Source organism: Cetorhinus maximus, chromosome 28 (assembly GCF_964194155.1).
Source record: "Cetorhinus maximus chromosome 28, sCetMax3.hap1.1, whole genome shotgun sequence".
NCBI classification, from domain to species: domain Eukaryota; kingdom Metazoa; phylum Chordata; class Chondrichthyes; order Lamniformes; family Cetorhinidae; genus Cetorhinus; species Cetorhinus maximus.
Window position 1 is genome coordinate 15,757,923 of NC_135906.1, and position 22,609 is coordinate 15,780,531.

Here is a 22,609-nt window from a genome sequence, read left to right on the forward strand (position 1 = left end):
CATCAGTGTCACTGGGGGAGTGGTGGTATCTGCTGACAATGCACCCACCAGAGGCCCAGGATCGGTGAGGGTCCCAGGCCAAAGGGTGAGTGAGGATAGGAACGGGTGTTGTGGGGGCAGACTCAGAAGAAAGGGCACAGGAATGGCCTTTCTTTCCGATGCTGGGTCCCTCGATCAAGCACTGAGTGCCTGGCAATGAGGGACTACCCACTGCCCCCCTGCTGGAGTCTGCAAGCAAACCAAACAAATTGTGCTTTTTGGAATTCCTGTGTGTTGACTCCCTGCCTCACACTGGGTTAATACCAGTGGTGGTGTGATGGGGCCCTTAGATGGGCATTAACTGCCCATTTCAGGGACTAAATTGGCATCAGGGTGAGAAGGCCATCCACAATCTTTCCCACATCAGACTTTTTTTTTTAACTCATTCATGGGATGTGGGCATCGCTGGCTGGGCCAGCATTTATTGCCCATCCCCAGTTGCCACTCAGAAGGTGGTGGTGAGCTGCCTTCTTGAACCACTGCAGTCCGTGTGGTGTAGATACACCCACAGTGTTGTTAGGGAGGGAGGGCCAGGATTTTGACCCAACGGCAGAGGTTTGAAGGCGGCACTGTCCCCACCCAGAAACTTCCCACCCAACTAAATGCATCTCTGCCTTGGGGGGCATTAAATTCAGCCCATCATGTCTGTCCCCATTCTACACCAGCTCATCTTGGTGAAGCATGTTATCAAGTGCTGCTGCTCTCCCCACCACCCCCCACACCTTTAATATCAAACCAATTCATGCTCACACAAGACAGTCATTGCAACCTAAAGTAATCCACTGTGCACGAAGAGCTCCATGGCGTTTATCAGAGACATATGGTACTGTATAAATGCTGTTTGCAATACCCACCTATAGAACAATGACGCCCACATGCCACAAACCAATTTAAAGAAACGCTCTGAAGCTTCAACATCAGTCACCATCACAATTTCAGAGGATTTCATGTGTTGACAAAGTTAGTGTCACACCTCATATTTTTCGCAAGTAAAACTTGTAATTAAAATAATCTCTGTACAATGCTCTTCCACTGTCAGCATTTATAATCACAGCTCATGGCAAAACAAAAGGGGGCAAAGGAATTGCACACCAGCCAAAGAGAACTTAGTGTTCTTGCAATTATGTTGATCAGCTTATCTCAAAGCTGATCCCTTACAGTACAATCCATCTCCAAAGTATTTCAAGGTGCTCCAACCACCAATCATCTGGCTTTGAATTTAAGAACTGATCTATCACAAACACTTCTAACAATTGTACTAATGAGCCTTAAACAAGAGATTCACTTTAAAAAGCCCTGAAAAATATAAGTCAGAGTCAAGCCTTTCCAAGTCTTACTCATTCCAGCCACAAGTTTCTCTTTGAATTTTAAAAAGATAAAAGGTAATTAGTTTTCTGCATGGAGCTATTATTGAAATAAAGTTACATTTAGTTTCACTCTTGTTGATTAAAATCTCAAGTGCCGTAAAATTTCAGGCCCAGCCTGTCTGTGTACGACACCAATTAACATTCTAATCAAGTCTTCTGCTCTGTGTGAGCACAAAATAGATACAAGATCCTGTGAATACTCCCATGATTGCAGGCCTGTCTGTTTAACTGTATTCGTCACACAGTCTACACTTCAGGCTCCAGAGCACAGGAATGGCAAACAGCAAGCACACAGCATCAACATACAAGTTTCCAAACACAACAGGCACAAGGCCCACGAACAATTACCATATTTCCCATAGAAATTCTCCTCCGTGCTCATGGTCTCCAAATGTGCAAATTCTGCACACAACGCGCTGACGTGTTGCACTCTACACTGATCAGTACAATATCCCTTCCCGTAGTCTGCTGTACAACATGCTACTCTGCTCAGCACAGTCCAAACCAGTTTAACTGGAAACTCAGCAAATCAAAGGAGCAGCTGCAATAAAGGAGACACAAAACCCATGTCTGTCTTCTTCTATTATTGGATGTTGACTTGAGTTCGTGGAAGGGCCACCCCTCTTTCCTCCTACGTGAATCTGACTTGAAAACATCTGATGAAGTCATATGGACTCGAAACGTTGACTGTATTCTTCTCCGCAGATGCTGTCAGACCTGCTGAGTTTTTCCAGCTATTTTTGTTTTTGTTAAACTGAGGTGTGCTCATTGCACATGTAATATTTGAGAAATACAAAATTTTCCTGATATATTTTGAGAGGAGACAGGTGATTAAAGGGGAATGTAATACCAGTAGGTAGCAAAAAAGACTATTTGTCCCAGTTGGCGAACTTGGCAAAGCACCAAATGAAGAACATAGCTCAGTTTATCAGACTAAGAGTACTGTACACTGCTCATATCTAACCTTAATAAGATTAACAAATGGGAGAGGTTCAAAGTTTCTTCTTCTTAGGCAGCCCCTCAGGAATGAGGATGACTTGCTTCCACTCTGGTTCGATGGGTTCCAGGATGGCTGCTAAGTCCAATGTGCAATCTGCAGACTCTGCCACATGTGGGGCAGGTGGTGTTTGGAGGGTTGGATAGATGGGTTGTTTGGAGGTTTCTGCGCTCCCTCTGATGCCTTGACTTCACCTCTGCCCATTCCCAACAAAGTCTCTCTTTGTAAAAACAAAAAACGTAGGGGAAACTCACCAGGTCAGGCAGCATCTGTGGACAGAAACAGAGTTAACGTTTCAGGTCGATAATCTTACATCAGTTCTGTTTTTATTTCAGATTTTCAGCATCCACAGTATTTTGCCTTTTGTATAAATCTCTCGATGTGTTCGGTGCCTTCCCAGATGTGTCTTCTCCATTTTGGTCAGTCTAAGCTAGGGATTCCCACCTGCTGCTGAGGGTGTTTGACCTCTTCAGGGATGCTTTGAGGACATCCCCAAAGCATTTCTGTTGTCCTCCTGGGAGTCTCTTGTTGCAACCGAGTTTCAAGTAGAGCAGTTGCTTTGAAAGTCTGGTGTCAGGCTTGTGAACTACATAAAACTAGCTCCTCTGGGCAGGTTGAGTGATTAACGCCTTGATGCTGGGCAACTTCATTTAAGAGAGGATGCTGCTGTTGGACCCCCTTTCTTGCCACTGGATTTGGAGGATCTTGTGAAGGCACCGCTGGTAGTACTTCTCCAGTGCTTTGAGCTAGCTGCTGTAGGTTGTCCAAGTCTCTGCAGCATATTGGAGAGTGAGGATAACTGCTGCCCGGTAACCCAGGACCTTTGCCTCAGGTTTGAGATCCTGGTCCTCAAATACTCTTTTCTTCAGTCAGCCGAAGGCGGAGGTGCTGATGGATTTCATCATCTATGTCAGCCTTCATCGAGAGAGGCACCTAGGATATGGAAAATGGTCCACATTTTCCAGGATCTCACCATTGATTTTAATCAACAGGGGAAGGTGTGCTGTGGAACCTGATTGGAAGAGGACCTTCGTTTTCCAGGTATTTAGTGAAAGGCCCATTTTCTCATATGATTCGGAGAAGAAGTCAATGACCTGGAGCTGTTTCTGAGAGTGCGTACACCTGCATCACCTTCATACTGAAGCTCTATGACTGAGGTTGGAGTGATTTCAGTTTTGGATTGAAGGCAGTGTAGGTTGAACTGTTTTCTGTCTGTTCTGTAGATTATCGCCATACCTGTGGGTAACTTTCTGGAGGTGAGGTGGAGTATTGCAGCGAAGAAAACGGAGAAGAGAGTTGATGCAATGACGCAACCTTGTTTGACCCCAGTTTTCACTGAGATAGGGTTAGTGGTGGTTCCACTGGTGAGGATCATGACTTGCATGTCATCGTGGAGTAGGCAGAAGACATTACAGTAGTGACAACATGAAGAGTAAAGAGCCACTTTACGAGGACTCCCATACTCAGCTAATCTCATCGAGGCGAGAGTTGAGATAACAATTAGACTATTGCTCTCCACAATACAAAAAGGGAATTAACAAAATAAAAACAAGCATCCCAAGCTATTCATTCAAAGGATTTAGGAGTGGCTGGCAAGGCCAGCATTTATTGCCCATCCCTAATTGCCCTCGAGAAGGTGGTGATGAGCTGCCTTTTTGAACCGCTGCAGTCCACGTGGTGTAGGTACACCCACAGTGCTGTTAGGAAAGGAGTTCCATGATTTTGACCTAGCGACAGTGAAGGGTTAGGAAAGGAGTTCCATGATTTTGACCTAGCGACAGTGAAGGGTTAGGAAAGGAGTTCCATGATTTTGACCTAGCGACAGTGAAGGAACTGCGATAAATTTCCAAATCAGGATGCTGTGTGACTTGGAGGTGATGGTATTCCCTTGAGCCTGTTGCCCTTGCCCTTCTAGATGGGCAAGGTCACAGGTTTTGGAGGTGGTCATAAGATCATAAATAATAGAGTAGGCCATTCAGCCCATCGAGTCTGCTTCACCACTCACTAAAGATCACAGCTGATCTGATTGCAGCCCTAACACCACTTGCCTGCCGGGCTGCCTGCCCTTCTCAATCAGAGATCTACCTCAGTCTTGAATATGTTCAATGACCCAGCCTCCACCGCTCGCTGGGGAAGAGAATTCCAAAAACTAACAACCCTCCGAGAGAAGGAATTCCTCTTCATTTCTGGGAGATCCCTGATTTTGAAACTGTGCCACCGGTTCCAGATTCCCCCCACCAGGAGAAACAGCCTCTCAGCATCTAACCTGTCAAGCCCCATCAGAATCTTATACATTTCAAACAGTACAATAAGTGCAGTCTCCCTACTTTTGGTTCCCTACTTTTATACTCCATCCTCCTTGCCATAAAGGCCAACATTCCATTTGCCTTCCTAATCATTTGTTGTACCTGAATGTTAACTTTTTGATATTCATGTATAAGGATACCCAGAATCCTCTGTACTGCAGCATTCTGCAGTCTCCCTCCATTAAAATAATATTCTGTTTTCCTATTCTTCCTGCCAAAGTGGACAACCTCCACATTATATACCAACTGCCAAATTTTGCCAACTTAATCTATCAATATCCATTTGCAGACACTTTGTATCCTCTTCACAACTTGCTTTCCTACTTTGTGTCGTGGTGCTGTCGAAGATGCCTTGGTGAGTCGCTGCAATGCATGTTGTAGATGATACACACTGCTACCACTGTGCACCAGTGGTGAATTTACATACTGAAATATAACAATCAAGCCCAACCAGTCTTTTCAGTCTTTACCCACCACACAAGCAAATACTCTTTATCACCTTTATCAAATCACCTTTATCTAACCTCTTCAGCCATGGTAAAATGGGTGCTTAATGAGGAAGTGCAGGCATTCAGTAATGTGGGATGAATTGAACTGAATGCCCCAAAACAATACTTTACTGCCCTGAGTGTGTGCACTATGACTTTCTCTATGGAGGCTGTTTGTCTGTTAGCCTATTTCTGGTCCCTGATGATCATGGCAAGTAATGCATCTCCAAAAATCTCTCAAACATTTCTGGCCTCAGCCAAAACAGTAAAATCAGCAGCCACTTAAAAATCAATCTTAGATAAAATAAAAAGTAAAATATGAGGCAATCCCTTGTACTATCAAATTGATAGAAGAGTGAATAGGGGAAGGGAAAGTAAATTAAGGAATTGTACCTTCACTATCTGTTGCAGTTCAGCTGCCACACAGTCTAATCATGTTACACACCCTCTTAAGTTCCTTTCTGCAGCACTGTGACTATGACTGCAGCTGTACAGTTATAAATGACGATAACAGAAACTGCTGCCCAGAGCTGACACACACCTTGCAATTTATTTTAAAATCCAAATTTCTTCATAATAGAGAAATAACCCTTGACTTTCTCTGACTTGATAAGCCAGAGTCTTGATGTTCCTTTTTTAAAAATTCGTTCATGGGATGTGGGCGTTGCTGGCTCAGCCAGCATTTATTGCCCATCCCAAATTGCCCTTGTTCAGAGGGCATTTAAGAGTCAACCACATTACTGTGGATCTGGATTCAAATGTAGGCCAGGCCAGATTAGGACGGCAGATTGACTTCCTTAATGGACATTAGTGAACCAGATGGGTTTTTATGGCAATCGGCAATGGTTTCACAGTCATTTGGTCACTTGTGCATCTGCCAATTACTTCTCCCCATTACTGACCCTTCAGCTTTGGCCCAAATGCTACAATTCCTTCGCTGAAGCTCTGCTTCTCTACCTCTTTTACCAAGCTATTGGTCATCAGTCCTTGGTGTCCAATTTAGTGTGACTACGCTCCTATGAAGCACCCTGCATGGTTTTACTATTTGAAAGGCACTATATCAATGCAAGTTCATGTGTTGGAAAACCAAATCTTTTCAATTGGTTTGCTCACAATAATAGCCTCACTGTTTTTCGTTATAAGACCATAAGACAGGAGCAGAAATTAGGCCATTCGGCCCATTGAGTCTGCTCCGCCATTCAATCATGACTGATAAGTTTCTCAACCCCATTCTCCCACCTTCTCCCTGTAACCTTTGATCCCCTTACCAATCAAGAACCTATCTATCTCCGTCTTAAATACACTCAATGACCTGGCCTCCACTGCCTTCTGTGGCAATGAATTCCATAGATTCACCACTCTCAGGCTGAAGAAGTTTCTCCTCATCTCTGTTCTAAAAGGTCTTCCCTTTACTCTGAGGCTGTGCCCTCGGGTCCTAGTCTCTCCTACTAATGGAAACATCTTCCCCACGTCCACTCTATCCAGGCCTTTCAGTGTTCTTTGAATTTCAATCAGATCCCCCCTCATCCTTCTAAACTCCATCGAGTATAGACCCAGAGTCCTCAAATGTTCCTCATACGTTAAACCATTCATTCCTGGGATCATTCTTGTGAACCTCCTCTGGACCCTATCCAGGGCCACATCCTTCCTGAGATACGGGGCCCAAAATTGCTTACAATATTCTAAATGTGGTCTGACCAGAGCCTTATAAAGCCTCAGCAGCACATCCCTGCTTTTATACTCTAGTCCTCTCGAAATAAATGCCAACATTGCATTTGCCTTCCTAACTACTGACTCAACCTGCAATTTAACCTTAAGAGAATCCTGGACTAGGACTCCCAAGTCCCTTTGCACTCCAGATTTCTGAATTCTCTCCCCATTTAGAAAATAGTCTATGCCTCTATTCTTCCTACCAAAGTGCATGACCCCACACTTCCCCACGTTGTATTCCATCTGCCACTTCTTTGCCCATTCTCCTAACCTGTCCAAATCCTTCTGCAGCCTCCCCGCCTCCTCAATACTACCTGTCCCTCCACCTATCTTTGTATCATCTGCAAACTTAGCCAGGATACCCTCAGTTCCTTCATCTAGATCATTAATGTATAAAGTGAAAAGTTGTGGTCCCAACACTGACCCCTGTGGAACTCCACTAGTCACCGGCCGTCATCCTGAGAAGGACCCCCTTATCCCCACTCTTTGCCTCCTGCCAGACAGCCAATCTTCTATCCATGCTAGTACTTTGTCTCTAACACCATGGGCTCTTATCTTACTGAGCAGCCTCCTGTGCGGCACCTTGTCAAAGGCCTTCTGGAAGTCCAAGTAGACAATATCCATTGGCTCTCCTTTGTCTAACCTACTCGTTACCTCCTCAAAGGATTCTAACAGATTTGTCAGGCATGACCTCCCCTTGATGAAACCATGCTGACTTTGCCCGATTTTACCATGCACATCCAAGTATTCTGAAATCTCATCCCTAATAATGGACTCTAAAATCTTACCAACGACCGAGGTCAGGCTAATCGGCCTGTAATTTCCCGTCTTTTGCCTCACTCCCTTCTTAAACAGGGGGGTTACATTAGCGATTTTCCAGTCCTCTGGGACCCTCCCTGACTCGAATGATTCCTGAAAGATCACCACTAGCGCCTCCACTATCTCTTCAGCTATCTCCTTCAGAACTCTGGGGTGTAATCCATCTGGTCCAGGTGATTTATCCACCTTCAGACCTTTCAGTTTTCCTGGCACCTTCTCCTTGGTAATGGCCACCATACTCACCTCTGCCCCCCGACTCTCTTGAACTTTGGGGATGTCACTCGTGTCTTCCACCGTGAAGACCGACGCAAAGTACCTATTCAGTTCTCTGCCATTTCTTTGTTCCCCACTACTACTTTTCCAGCGTCATTTTCCAGCGGCCCAATGTCCACTTTTGCCTCTCTCTTACTCTTTATATATCTAAAAAAACTCTTGCAATCTTCTTTTATATTACTGGCTAGTTTACCCTCATATTTAATCTTCTCCCTCCTTATTTCTTTTTTAGTTGTCCTCTGTTGGTTTTTGTAGGCTTCCCAATCCCCTGGTTTCCCACTGCTCTTCGCCGCATTGTCTGCTTTCTCTTTAGCTTTTATGCTGTCCCTGACTTCCCTTGTCAGCCATGGTTGCCTCGTCCTCCCTTTAGTATGCTTCTTCTTCCTAGGGATGAATTTTTGCTGTGTCTCCCAAATTACTCCCAGAAACTCCTGCCATTGCTGTTCCACTGTCTTTCCTGCTAGGCTCATCTCCCAGTCAATTCTGGCCAGTTCCTCCCTCATGCCTCTGTAGTTGCCTTTATTCAACTGTAATACCGTTACATCTGATTGCAGCTTTTTCCTCTCAAATTGCAGGGTAAATTCTATCATATTATGGTCACTTCCTCCTAAGGGTTCCTTCACCTTAAGCTCCCTTATCAAATCTGCCTCATTACACATCACTAAATCTAGAATTGCCTGTACCCTAGTGGGTTCCACCACAAGTTGCTCCAAAAAGCCATCTTGTAGATATTCCACAAATTCCTTTTCTTGGAATCCACTACCAACCTGATTTTCACAGTCTACCTGCATATTGAAATCCCCATGATCACTGTAACCTTGCCTTTCTTACACATCTATTCTATCTCCTGGTGTATCTTGTGCCCTACATCCTGACTACTGTTCGGAGGCCTGTACATAACTCCCATTATGGTTTTTTCACCTTTGCGGTTCCTCAACTCTACCCACACAGATTCTACATCATCTGACCCTACATCATTTCTTGCTATCAATTTAATTTCATTTCATACTAACAAAGCAACCCCACCCCCTCTGCCAACCTGCCTATCTTTTCGATAGGATGTATATCCTTGGATATTTAGCTCCCAGTCCTGATCCCCTTGCAGCCATGTCTCCGTAATGCCCACCACATCATAACTGCCAATTTCAATCTGCGCCACAAGCTCATTTACCTTATTTCGTATACTGCGTGCATTCGGATACAACACCTTCAGTCCTGTATTTCCTGTCCCCTTTCTCATTGTCGTCCCTTTATCTGATGTGCTTGAAGTTAGATTCCTAGCCCTTTCCAAACACTCTGTCCTATTTTGTGTTCTGGAGACTTTAATAGCCTCTCCTGGGCTCTCCTTTCTTTTCAGTTTTTTCATAATTTTCCATGAAGTTGAATCCACCCCCCCCACACGCTAACCTGCTGCTTTGTTTCCCATTACTCATACTTCTTGGAGTTTTATCCTTCCCTTCCCCCCCCACTTTCTAGTTTAAAGTCCTGTTGATCACCCTATTTACCCTTTCGCTAGAACATTGGTCTCAGATCGGTTCAGGTGGAGACCATCCCAACGGTACAGATCCCTCCTGTTCCAATACTGATGCCAGTGTCCCACGAAATGGAACCCCTCTTTCCCGCACTACTCCTTTAGCCACGTGTTTACTTCCCTTATTCTCGCGTCCCTATGCCAATTTGCACGTGGCTCAGGTAGTAATCTGGAGATTATAACCCTTGAGGACCTGTTCTTTAATTTAGTTCCTAGTTCCTGATAATTCCCAAACAGGTCCTCTTTCCTAGTCTTATCTATGTTATTTGTCCCGATGTGGACCACAACAATGGATCCTCCCCCTCCCTCTCCAATATCCTTTCAAGCCGGTCAGAGATGTCCCTCACCCTGGCACGGGGCAAGGAACATACCATGTGGGACTCTCGATCCTGCTTACAAAGGATGCTATCAATTCCCCTAATTATAGAATCCCCTACAACTACCACTTGTCTTTTTGCTCCCCCCTCTTGAATGGCCTCCTGTGCCACAGTGCCGTGGTCAGCTGGCTCATCCTCCCTACAGCCCTGTTCCTCATCCACACAGGGAGCAAGTACCTTGTACCTGTTGGATAAGGTCAAGAGCTGAGGCTCCTCTGTTCCTGAACACAGGATCCCTCTACCTGCCTCACTTGCAGTCACACCCTGCTGACCCTGACCACTGACCGGACTTGAGGTACTTAATCTACCAGGTGTGACCGCCTCCTGGTACAAAGCATCCAGGTAACTCTCCCCCTCCCGGATGTGCCGCAGTGTCCAGAGCTCGGACTCCAGCTCATCAATTCTGAGTCGGAGTTCCTCCAGCAACCAACACTTGCTGCAGATGTAGTCACTGCGGCTCGCAATGGGATCTGCCAGCTCCCACATCATACAGCTACAGCACATCACCTGCCCAGCCATCTCTACTTAGATAAGTAGCTTTGCAGTGTTTTTTTTTTCAAATTTGGTGCAGATTTCCTACCAACCAATCAGGTCACAGCTTTCCTGTGACGTCACTTTTTCAGTTTTGGCTTCAGTTACTCTGTGCCCCAAGGTCACCGCTCCAGTGCTCCTCCCTCCAAGTCTGCTCCCTAGAGACAAGGCCGCAAATCCCTAAGGTAAGCTAGATTTATACTCAACGCTCCGGTGATCCTCCCTCCGAGTCTGCTCCCTGGAGACAAGCTTGCAAAACCTGGGCCAGTAACCCAGTGCAGAAACAGTATTGCTGCATCACAAAACTGTTTTTTTCAATAAGATAAAAGTTTTTCTGGGTATTTTTGGTTTTTGTTTTTTTCAATGCCTAGTGTGCAGCTGAAAACAAGGACAATATGTCTAAAAATGTTTTAAAAATGCTTCAACAATCTGAAAACAACCCTTTTAGGTGCTGCACAGCTCCAGCAGTTTTCCAACATTCACACTCAGTTTATTAGTAAATATCAGAACATTTGAGGGCACTTTCCCATCTTGTCCCAGTGGTTTTCTCCACTCCTCTCTGGGATACAGTTCTATGGGTGTTGATCATATGATGACACTGCGCTGAAGTGCCAAAAGCCTGGACAGTGAGTTTTAGCGGGCTGGTCAACTACAAGGGATAGATATTCAAGCCTAGCTCAGTCCTGTTCTTGCCTCACATCCAAACACATACTTCCAGCAGGAGCTCGTTAATAGCAATCAGAAACAGGGACTACAGGCGATAGTCCCACCCACCTATCAAAGCCCCACTGCCCTGACTCAGGTTGGTTAGCTCAACAGAGGGATGATCAAAGTTACAACATTCTTTGACCACACTGGTCATAATCACAGAATTTTAACGGCATAGAAGGAGGCCATTTGGCCCATCATGTCTGCACCGGCTCTCCTATAAACATTATGGCCTAATGCCATTGCCGTGCCTTTTCCCTGTACCCCTGCACATTGTTTCTATTCAAATAATCATCTATTGCCCTCTTGAATACCTTGATTGAATCTGCCTCCACCCACACTTCCAGGCAGTGCATTCCAGACCTGAATCACTCGTTGAGAAAAAACTCTCTCACGTCACATTTGCTTCTTTTGACAATCACTTTAAATCTGTGCCCTCTCATTCTTGATCCTTTTACACATGGGAACAGCTTCTCCCCACCTGCTGTCCATCACCCTCATGATTTTGAGCATCTCCATCAAATCTCCTCTTAGCTTTTTTCTCTCCAAGGAGAACAGTCCCAACCTCTCCAATCTATCTTCGTAAATGAAGTTTCTCATCCCTGGGGCCATTCTTGTAAACCTCTTCTGCGCTCTCTCCAATGTGTTCACATCCTTCCTATAATATGGTGCCCAGAACTGTACACAATATTCCAGTGGAAGTCTAACCAGTGTCTTATATAAATTCAGCATAACCTTCCTGCTCTTGTACTCTATGCCCCTATTAATAAAGCCCAGGATACTATATGCTTTATTAACTGCTCTCTCCACCTGTCCAGCCACCTTCAATGATCTATGCATATATACATCCAGGTCTTTCTGCTCCTGCAGCTCCTTTAACATTTCACCCCTTATTTTATATTGTTTGTCCATGTTCTTCCTACCAAAATGCATCACCTCACACTTCTCCACATTGAACTTCATCTGCCACCTATCTGCCCACTCCACCAACTTGTCTATGTCCTTTTGAAGTTCTACACTGTCCTCCTCACAGTTCACAACACTCCCAAGCTTCGTATCATCCGCAAACTTTGAAATTGTCCCCCACACACCAAGCTCTAGATCATTAATATATATCATCAGGAAAAGCAAGGGTCCCAATACCGATCCCTGGGGAACTCCCCTACAAATCTTGCTCCAGTCCGAAAAATATCCATTGACCATTACCCTCTGCTTCCTACGTTTCAGCCAATTTTGTATCCACATTGCTACTGTCCCTTTTATTCCATGAGCAATAGCTTTTCTCGAAAGTCAGTTGTGTGGTACTGTATCAAATGCCTTTTGAAAGTCCATGTACACCACATCAACAGTATTACCCTCATTAACTTTTCTCTGTTACCTCTTCAAAAAACTCCAACAAGTTAGTTAAACATGATTTCCCCTCGAGAAATCCATGCTGGCTCTTCCTTATCAACCCATATTTTTCCATGTAACTACCAATTCTATCCTGACTAATTATTTCTAGAATCTTGTCCACCACTGAAGTTAAACTGACTGGTCTGTAATTGCTGGGCTTATCCTTACAACCTTTCTTTAACAAGTGCGTAACGTTTGCAATTCTCCAGTCCTCTGGCACCTCCCGGAGTCTAGAGAAGACTGAAAGATTATGGCCAGTGCCCCTGCAATTTCCACTCTCACTTCCTTCAATATCCTTGGATGCATCTCATCTGGTCCCAGTGCCTTGTCAACTTTAAGTACGTACAGTCTAGCCAACACTTCCTCTTTATCGATTTTGAAAACTTTTAGTGACAGAGTTTCCTCGTCTGTCACCATGGCCTGGGTAGCATCTACCTCCTTGGTCAAGATGAATGTAAAGCATTCATTTAATACCTCAGCCATGGCCCCTTCGTCCATGTGTAAATTCCCTTATCAGCCCTACTCCTCCTTTTACCACCTTTTTACTATTTATATGCCTGTAGAAGACTTTGGGATTCCCCTTTGTGCTGGCTACCAGCCTTTTCTCATAATCCCTCTTCACTTCTCTAATATGCTTTTTCACCTCCCCTCTGAACCTTCTGTATTCCTCTTGGTTCTCAATTGTATTTTCTACCTGACACCTGTCATAAGCATGCTTTTTCTTTTTTTATCTTAATTTCTATCTCCTTTTTAATCCAGAGAGCTCTGGATTTGTTTGCCCTACCTTTTCCTTTCGATGGAATATACCTTGACTGTGCCCAAACCAATTCTTTTTTGAAGGTAGCCCATTGTTCAGCTACAGTTTTTCCTGCCAATCTTTCATTCCAGTCTATCTGGCCCAGCTCCGTTCTTGGCCCCATCGAAGTCGGCTCTTGTCCAGTTAATTATTTTTACTCTGGATTTCCTATCTTCCTTTTCTATCATCATCCTAAAATGCACAATACAATGATCACTGTCTCCTAAATGTTCCCCTACTGACACCTGATCTACTTGGACCACCTCATTTCCAAGAACCAGGTCCAACAGTGCATTTTTTCTTGTTGGATTGGACACATACTGCTGTAGAAAATTTTCCTGAACACAATCTAGGGACTTTTTCCCCTCTCCACCCTTTGCACTACCACTCTCCCAGTCTACATTCGGGTAATTAAAGTCTCCCATTGTAACTATTCTATAATGCTTGCATCTCTCTAACTTCCCTGCAGGTTTATTCTTCTACGTCCTTCTCACTATTTGGTGGTCTATAGGCTACACCGAGCAATGTAATTGCGCCCTTTTTATTCCTTAGCTCTAGCCAAATTGATTCTGTCCTTGAACCCTCTGGGGCATCCTCTTTCTCCAGCATTGCAATGCTGCCTATATATAAAAAAAAGCACTGAACAGGAATGCAGAATTGGAAAGCCCAAAAGCCCAGGGATTCACAATACTTCCTAGTAATGATGAAAACATCCGATCTCAATCCCCTTGCTGTAATCAGCTGAATTCAGTTTCTTTTAGGTCACATTCCTCAGCTCCATCAAAATACTTCAACTCAAAACCCACTTCCCTCAGAATTCAGTCTTCAGACACAGGCTGACCTGCTAATTCAGACATTTTCCATTTTAATTTCAACACACTTAAGGCTGTAAATGGCTAACCGTGACTGAAATTAAAATAGGAAGTGTCTGAATTTGCAGGTCAATAGGCAACTGAAAGAAAGGACAGGTTAGCAGTTTGAAGGAACTCTTACAAGCACTGTTAAGGCTGTTTTGAGTCTCAAGCCTCTGACACACTGACCAACGCTAAACACATCCCAAAGATGCTGTGCGTATTCCGAAATGTTCTCAATTCTACCTGAATAACTTTGAACCTATCTAGATCAGAAACTAGGCCTGTCGAAGGCAAGAGCAATTTGTCAATAATCTACCTTTTCAATAACTTCACACTCTACACCCTCCCCCACTTACATCTTCCCAAGAAAAGGAACTAACAGCCAATATTCCCATTACTGACCACTCTCTAGTGACAACTACTACAAAGTTCAGTTATATAGATTCAAGTGAGGACCAAGTTCAGGCTTGCCTAACCATACTCCCCATTATAAAATATTCTGACAACAGTGTACACACCCGCATGTAAACAACAGCCATCAGGGAAAGGTGATAGATTCACTGTCACCTGTGGAATCATCTCGGCATGCATGTGTTAGCAGGAAATTAAAAATGCTAAAAGAGAGCACTCTAAGAATTTACTGAAAAACACAAACTCTCCAGGCAGACCTGGCTGTTAAACATATTAAGAGTTGAAGATTACCAGATGAACATTGCACAGCCTTGAGAGTCAGACTGGAAGACACAAGCAAGACATAAATTAGATTAGGTGTACTCCTCTCTCACATAGGGAGGGGGGCAGATGGTTTTAGCTTAGATATGGGAAGACATACAAAGGACAAAGAGGGGCTTTGATGAACCACAAACAGTCTTGAGCTGTGAGAACCAAGGTCTTTGCGTACGTGTTTTAATTTTGATTGGATAATATAATTATGTATACCACCTTTAGAATAATTGGTTAGCAAAATCACATGTTTATGTACTCAACTGGAAGAGTTAGCATGAGGCCGGTGTGTCGGTTACCGATTGGATGTATTCAAGTGTAGTATAAGAAAAAGTACAAAAGTAATGAAATGTAATCAATCTGACAGCTGGGTCTTCATTCTTGGGAATGATCTCGGCTCCCTTGTATATGCTTGAATAAAACCGGTTAAAGGAAGCCCGAGTCTCTGTGATCGCTGTGTGATCGGGGATTGTAACTTCTCCTCTTCAACTGGCCTATGTGGCAGTTGCAGGATTGGAGGGAGTATCTTCTTCAGGGATCAGCAGCGTCTGACAAAACAGCAGACAACAGGGCCAGAAGCAGGTAGACAGCAAGGATGCAGAGCTCAACACAGGGCCAACAACACGATGCTTACCATCAGTGAGCACTTCACAAGTGGATTTGATCTCAATGCAAGAGGCAGCGCAGTTTTAAGCACTACTGTCAGTTGTTTATGATAGATTGCTTAGACTGTGTAAAAAGGCTTGCCTATTTCAGATTTAATCAATAAATGTAATGTTTTATTAATCAATTAGGATCCCAGGATTGACATCAGCAGCTAAATGAAGGGATGAGGTAACACATTCATCAGCAGACAGGTCCAGCATACTTAACAAATTTGTTCAGAGAACACTTTAAGCCTAATTATAAGACATGTTCTACCATTTTAATTAATTAGATAGGTAAGCTGGGACCAGTCATACATGATGTGCACAAGACCAAACTGAACAAGTGAATCAGCCCTCATCCACACCAGGCCCAATGAGCAGGATGGCCCTGGAGGCTGGGAACAGAAGTCGGGACTGTTTCTAGGTCTCGTACCCGCCCCAGGGGGAGAGAAACAGTCGGTCATGGGGGTTTTGATGGGGGCACCCCGTTAATTGGCATGAAGATAGATTTCCTGCCCCATTAAGGGGAAAAGGCAGGCTCTTGAAGCTAGGTGGCTAATCAGAGACCTTTCAGCTTGAGAGAGGCAGCAGACTGTAACAGAGAGGGTGCTTCAACATGGAGACACCCTCTCTCCAACAACGTTTACATCTTTAATTAAAAAATAAATTTAGCAGCCAAGCCACCACTGTGGTGGAACAGTGGCTGAGGGTGGGGTAGCTGATGGGGGGTGTGGGATGTGTAGGGTTGCCTAATCATTTACTGAGCACCCAGGCAAGCAGGGAGGGGGGCCCTTAGACCGGTTCCCCCGCCTCGGCTTGCACCTGGGTGCCCACCTCCAGGCACCGGAACTGGCTCCCACCAGTGTGGGAAACTGGAGAACAAAGGGAAAATCACAGTCAGCCCCCTTTTGTTGAACTTAATAAGACCCTTAAGAAGCCTGTCAGCCTAGATGCTCCATGTGGGTGGGTAGCCCTGCTGGTCAATTCTGCCTCCACCAAAATGGCCCAGAGGTGGGTTGGAGCTGGGCAACCTGGCAGGGGCTGAAAATCCAAACCAGGGACTGCGCATATACCTTAAATAGTGGGTAATCGGAGCAGCTACTCAGTGTTGACCATTGATATTAAAGGACAATTCCCCTATCCGTATTTCCTCCATTTACCTTTTTTTAATGAAGGTCATAATTGAAGTTACCAATAGTAACTACCACTATCAAGAAGGACAAGAGCAGCAATGACCTAGAAACATCAAATCCTGACTTAGACATATATTGTGGTTCCATAATCATCACAGAGTGGGGGATCTGAAACCTTCCCCATCAGCACCGTGGGAGCAGCTTCACTCCATGGACTGCTGCAGTTCAGGGAGATGACCCACTACCTCTTCAGGGCACAAGAGGTGAGTAATAGTGGCTATGTCAGCATCACTCTAATGCTGAGAACAAATTACGCAAACGCTAGTCACCAGTGCTTTCAGTGCTGTACTGAAACCTAGACCCAGAAATAAAAGCAATCACTCAAACACCATTGGAAACACCAAACCACATATTTGAAGATCGTTTAATTCTTTAAACCCACAGCTTGGTTATGCCATTGCGTGTGATTTCCCCCCGACCTTTCTCCAAAAGTTGCACTTGACGAGAAATAAAACCCTTCAGTGACTCTTACTGAGTTTTTCCATAAAATGCACTCTCCTAAAAGTCATTGTTCTTCAATCCCCACCCTCTTGCTTCAGAGTTTGGTCAAACATTTACAATGCACAAGAATATGTACAGACAGGCAAAAAAAAGATCGAATACACAATGCTAAAAGTGAAAGAATTAAAAATTGGACTTGAACAGTTAGCAAACCAACACCCTTTTCTTGTATCATGTGGGCCACACTTCAACTTCCTTCCCTCATTGTTCTTTCAAACCAAACTAGACAATACAGAAAGTCTTTGCTGAAAAACATATTTACATCTTTCTTTAACTAAGGAGACTAGTACTGTATACAATACTCCAGATGTGGTCTCACCAATGCCCTGTACAACTGAAGCATAACCTCCCTACTTTTGTATTCAATTCCCCTCACAATAAATGATAACATTCTATTAGCTTTCCTAATTACTTGCTGTACCTGCGTACTAACCTTTTGTGATTCATGCACTAGGACACCCAGATCCCTCTGAATCTCAGAGCTCTGCAATTTCTCACCAATTAGATAATAAGCTTCTCTTTTATTTTTCCTGCCAAAATTGACAATTTCACATTTGCCCACATTATACTCCATTTGCCAGATCTTTGCCCACACACTTAAACCTATCTATGTCACTTTGTAGCCTCCTTACATCCTCTTCACAATTTACTTTCCTACTTATCTTTGTGTCGTCAGCAAATTTAGCAGCCATTCCTTCGGTCCCTTCGTCCAAGTTATTTATATAAATTGCACAAAGTTGAGGCCCCAGCACTGATCCCAGTGACACACCACTTGTCACATCCTGCCAATCAGAAAAACACCCACTTACGCCAACTCACTGCTTCCTGTTAGCTAGCCAATCTTCAATCCATGCTAATATGTTACCCCCTACACCATGAGCTTTAATTTTCTGCAATAACCTTTGATGTGGCACTTTATCAAGTGCCTTCCGGAAATCTAAGTACAGTTCATCCACCGGTTCCCCTTTATCCAAATCACACCTGACTCCTTCAAAGAACTCCAATAAATTGGTTAAACATGATTTCCCTTTCACAAAGCCATGTTGACTCTGTCTGATTGCCTTGAATTTTTCTGTGCCCTGCTATAACATCTTTAATAATAGCTTCTAACATTTTCCCTATGACAGATGTTAAGCTAACTGGCCTATGGTTTCCTGCTTTCTGTCTCCCTCCCTTTTTGAATAAAGGAGTTACATTTCCTATTTTCTAATCTAATGGGACGTCCCCAAATCTTGGGAGTTTTGGAAAATTAAAGTCGGTCTTTTTCTGATTGGCAGGACGTGACGAGTGGTGTGTCACTGGGATCAGTGCTGGGGCCTCAACTTTTTACAATTTATACAAGTTACTTGGATGAAGGGACCAAAGGAATGGCTGCTAAATTTGCTGATGACACAAAGATAGGTAGGAAAGTAATTTGTGAAGCAAAATACCTGTTTAATTCATCCGCCATCTCCTTACTTTCCATTATCAATTCCCCACACCCACTCTCCATAGGACCAACATTCACTTTGTTAACTCTTTTACTTAAATATCTACAGAAACTCTTACTAACTTCTTGATATTATTAGCTAACTTTCTCTCATACTTATTTTCCCCTCCTTATTAATTTTTTTGTCATTCTTTGCTGTTCATTATATTCTTTCCAATCTTCTGACCTGCCACCTGTTTTTGCGCAATTATATGCTTTTTCTTTAAGTTTGATACTGTCTTTAACTTTTTTAGTTAACCACGGATGGTGGGTGGGCCCTCCTCTTGGAATTTTTCTTTCTCATTGAAATGTATATATTCTGTGTATTCTGAAAGATCCCTTTAAATGCCTGCCACTGAACTTCTATTGACATATCCCTTCAGGTCATTTGACAGTTCACTTTAGCTAGCTCTGCATTCATGCCCTCATAATTGCCCTTATTTAGTTTAAAATACTAGTCTTGGATGCACTCATTTCTCCCTCAAAATGAATGTAAAACCCAATCATATTATGATTACTGCTACCTACAGGTGCCTTCACTAGGAGGTTATCAAATTAATCCTATCTCATTGCTCAATACCAGGTCTAGTACCTCAATACCTGCTCTCTGGTTGGCTCCAGAATGTGCTGTTCTAAGAAAATAACTCGGAAACACTATGAACGGCTCATCTAAGCTACCTTTGCCCATCTGATTTTTCCAGTCTATATGTAGATTAAAACTCCCCCATGACTATTGCTGTACCTTTCTGACAAGCTCCTATTATCTCCTCTTTCATAGTCTGTCCTACAGTGTAGTTACAATTAGGGGGCCTGTACACCGCTCCCACAAGCGACTTCTATCCTTTATCATTCTTCATCTCAACCCAAACCGCTTCTACATCCTGGTTTCCTGAGCTTAAGTCATCCCTCTCTAATGTGCTAATACCATCATTAATTAACAGAGCCACCCCTCCACCTTTTTCAAATTTCCTGTCCTTCCTAAATGTCACATAACCTTTAATATTCAGGTTCCAATCTATGTCATCCTGTAGCCATGTCTATGTAATGGCTATCAGGTCATAAATATTTATTTCTATTTGTGATTTCAGTTCATCTGTTTTGTTTCGAAAGCTACTTGCGTTTAGATACAGAGCCTTTAGTTGTGTCCTCTTATTATTTTTGTACCGTATAGCCTTATCTGCTGATTTACTCTTAGAATTGTACTCTCTGTCCCTTCCTGTCATGGTCTGTTTATCATTTCCCATATTAATAGCTGTCTCTCTTGCCTTTGCTCTTTGGTCTCTACTCTTTGATTTACCACATTTGATCCCTTGCCCTCATTATTCAGTTAAAAACCCTCTCTACTTCCCTCGTTAGGCGGCTCATGAGGGCACCAGCCCCAGCATGGTTCAGGTGTAGACCATCCCAACAGTACACATCCCATTTTTCCCAAAACTGGTGCCAGTGCCCCACAAACCAGAACCCACTTCTCCCACACCAGTCTTTAAGCCATGCATTAATTTCTCTAATCTTATTTGCCCTATGCTAATTTTCATGTGGCTCAGGTAATAATCCAGAAATTATTACCCTTGAGGTTCTGCTTCTTAATTTGGTGCCTAGCTCATCGTACTGACTATGCAGAGCCTCCTTCCTCATCTTTATCATTGGTACCTACATGGACCATGACCACTGGATCCTCCCCTCCCTCCCACTGCAGGTTCCTCTCCAGCCCTGAGCAGATATCCCAAACACTGGCACCAGGCAGGCAAAAAAGCTGTCTGGACTCTCGCTCTTTGCTACAGAGAACAGTGTCAATCCCCCTTACTATATTGTCCCCTACCTCCACTATGTTCCTTTTTGCTACCCCCACTTGAATGGCTTCCTGTACCATGGTGCCATGGTCAGTTTCCTCATCCACCCTGCAGCCCCCACTCTCATCCAAACAAGCTGAGAAAATCTAAAACTTGTTGGATAATTGCAGAGGCTCACACTCCTGCACTCCTGCCCTCTGGGTTCCCTTACCTGCCTCATTTGCAGTCACACCCTCCTGTCCCTGACCACTGACCAAATGAGAAGACCCTATCCTAAATGGTGTGACTCCCTCTTGGTATAAAGCATCCAGGTAACGTCCCCCCCTCCCTGATGTATCGCAGAGTCTGCAGCTCAGCCTCCAGCTCAATGACTCTGAGCCGAAGTTCCTCAAGGTGCAAACAATTACTGCAGACATGTTTTGCCCTGGATCACAATGTTATCCAGAAGCTCCCACATGCTGCAGCCTCAACACATCACCTGTCCTGCCATCCTTTATGTGTTTTAAATAATCACTTAATTGTATTAATCACTTATTTATGTTGCTTTCTTATATATTTGATTAACTTTACCACCAAAGAAAGAAAGAACTTGGCCTGCTTACACTGTACTTTCCAGTTACTGCTGATTACAGACTAGATTACACTTTAAGAGCAAAATTTAAGAAAATTAACACTTAAATCTCTTCTCACCCCAAACTCCAAGTCTTCACTCAATACAGTCATGGGTTAATCCAGGAATTAGGCACATAATTTAGGCTAACACTCAAGTACAGTACCAAGGTAGAACTGCATTGTCAGTGGTGCGATACAGAGGAAGTGGCCCATTATCTGAGGGCCTGTACCTGGGGTGCACCGCACTGTTGGCAGGCCAGTACTAAGGTTCTTGTCTTTTGGAAGTAATGTTAAGGCAGGGACCCTCTGCTTGCTCAGCTGATGTTAAATGGCATTACATTGAGAAAAGCAGGGAGGTCTCCAGCTGTCCTGACCAAAACCACAGTTTAACTGACCAATTAACTCATTGCTATTTGTGAAGTCTTGCTGTGCACAAATTATTTTTCAAATGAAAGATCTTCAGCCCATCTAGTCCTCCTATCCACAATATTCCCTTGAAATATTTCTAATAACCCTGAATCCCATTTGAAAAGAACTTGCTGAATTCCTTCTAGAAACTGATCAAGTTTTCTTGCTGCACCACCCATGTCAGTAATCCGTTCCACAGACTGTAATAGACTCATAGGCGTTTACAGCACAGGAGGCCATTCGGCCCATCGTATCCACCCCAGTCAAAGATCTGACTACACAAACCCCATTTTTCAGCACTTAGCCCATAGCCCTGGAGACTATGGCAATGCAAGTGAATATCTAAATACTTATTAAATGTTAGGAGAGCTTCTGACTCAACTACCCTTTCAGGCAGTGAGTTCCAGATTCCCAACACCCTCTGGGTGAAATAATTTCTCCTCAACTCCCCTTAGCCTCCTACCTTAAATCTATGCCCCTTGGTTATTGACCCCTCTACTAATGGAAAAAGTGCCTTCCTGTCAACGCTATCTATGCCCCTCAATCTTATACACCTCTGTCAGGTCCCCTCTCAACCTTCGCTGCTCCGAGGAAAATAACCTCAGCCTATCCAATCGTTCCTCATAGCTCAGACCCTCCAGCCCAGGCAGCATCCTGGTAAATCTCCTCTGCACCCTCTCCACTGCTATCACATCCTTCCTATAATGCGGTGACCAAGACTGCACGCAGTACTCCAGTTGTGGCCTAACCAGCGTTTTATACAGTTCCAGCATAACCTCTCTACTCTTGTATTCTATGCCTCAGTCAATAAAGGCAAGTATCCCATATGCGTTCTTAACCACCTATCTACCTGCCCTGCTACCTTCAGGGGTCTGTGGATATGCACACCAAGGTCCTTCTGATCTTCAGTATTTTCTAGGGTCCTACCGTTCATAGTGTAATCCCTTGCCTTGTTAGCCCTCCACAAGTGCATTACCTCGCACTTTTCCGGGTTGAATTCCATTTGTCACTGCTCTGCCCACCTGACCAGTCCATTGATATCCTCCTGCAGTTTATGGCTATCCTCCTCACTATTT

The 22,609-nt window shown here is 43.9% G+C and overlaps 1 protein-coding gene across 3 annotated transcripts in view; it reads right to left on the reverse strand.

Annotated features, from left to right (window-relative positions):
* Positions 1 to 22,609, reverse strand: part of LOC144668839 (choline transporter-like protein 2) — a 110,652-nt gene that overhangs the window by 80,119 nt on the left and 7,924 nt on the right. Inside the window, exon 1 of one of the 3 annotated variants that reach the window (XM_078531252.1) lies at positions 14,847 to 14,889. The exons of 1 other annotated variant lie outside the window; for it this stretch is intronic. In XM_078531252.1, the coding sequence (XP_078387378.1) occupies positions 14,847 to 14,874 (28 nt within the window). In that variant the 5' untranslated portion in view covers positions 14,875 to 14,889. Of the gene's footprint in view, positions 1 to 1,754; positions 1,860 to 14,846; positions 14,890 to 22,609 lie in introns of those variants that run through there. One more of the 3 variants, XM_078531254.1, reaches the window with a different exon arrangement.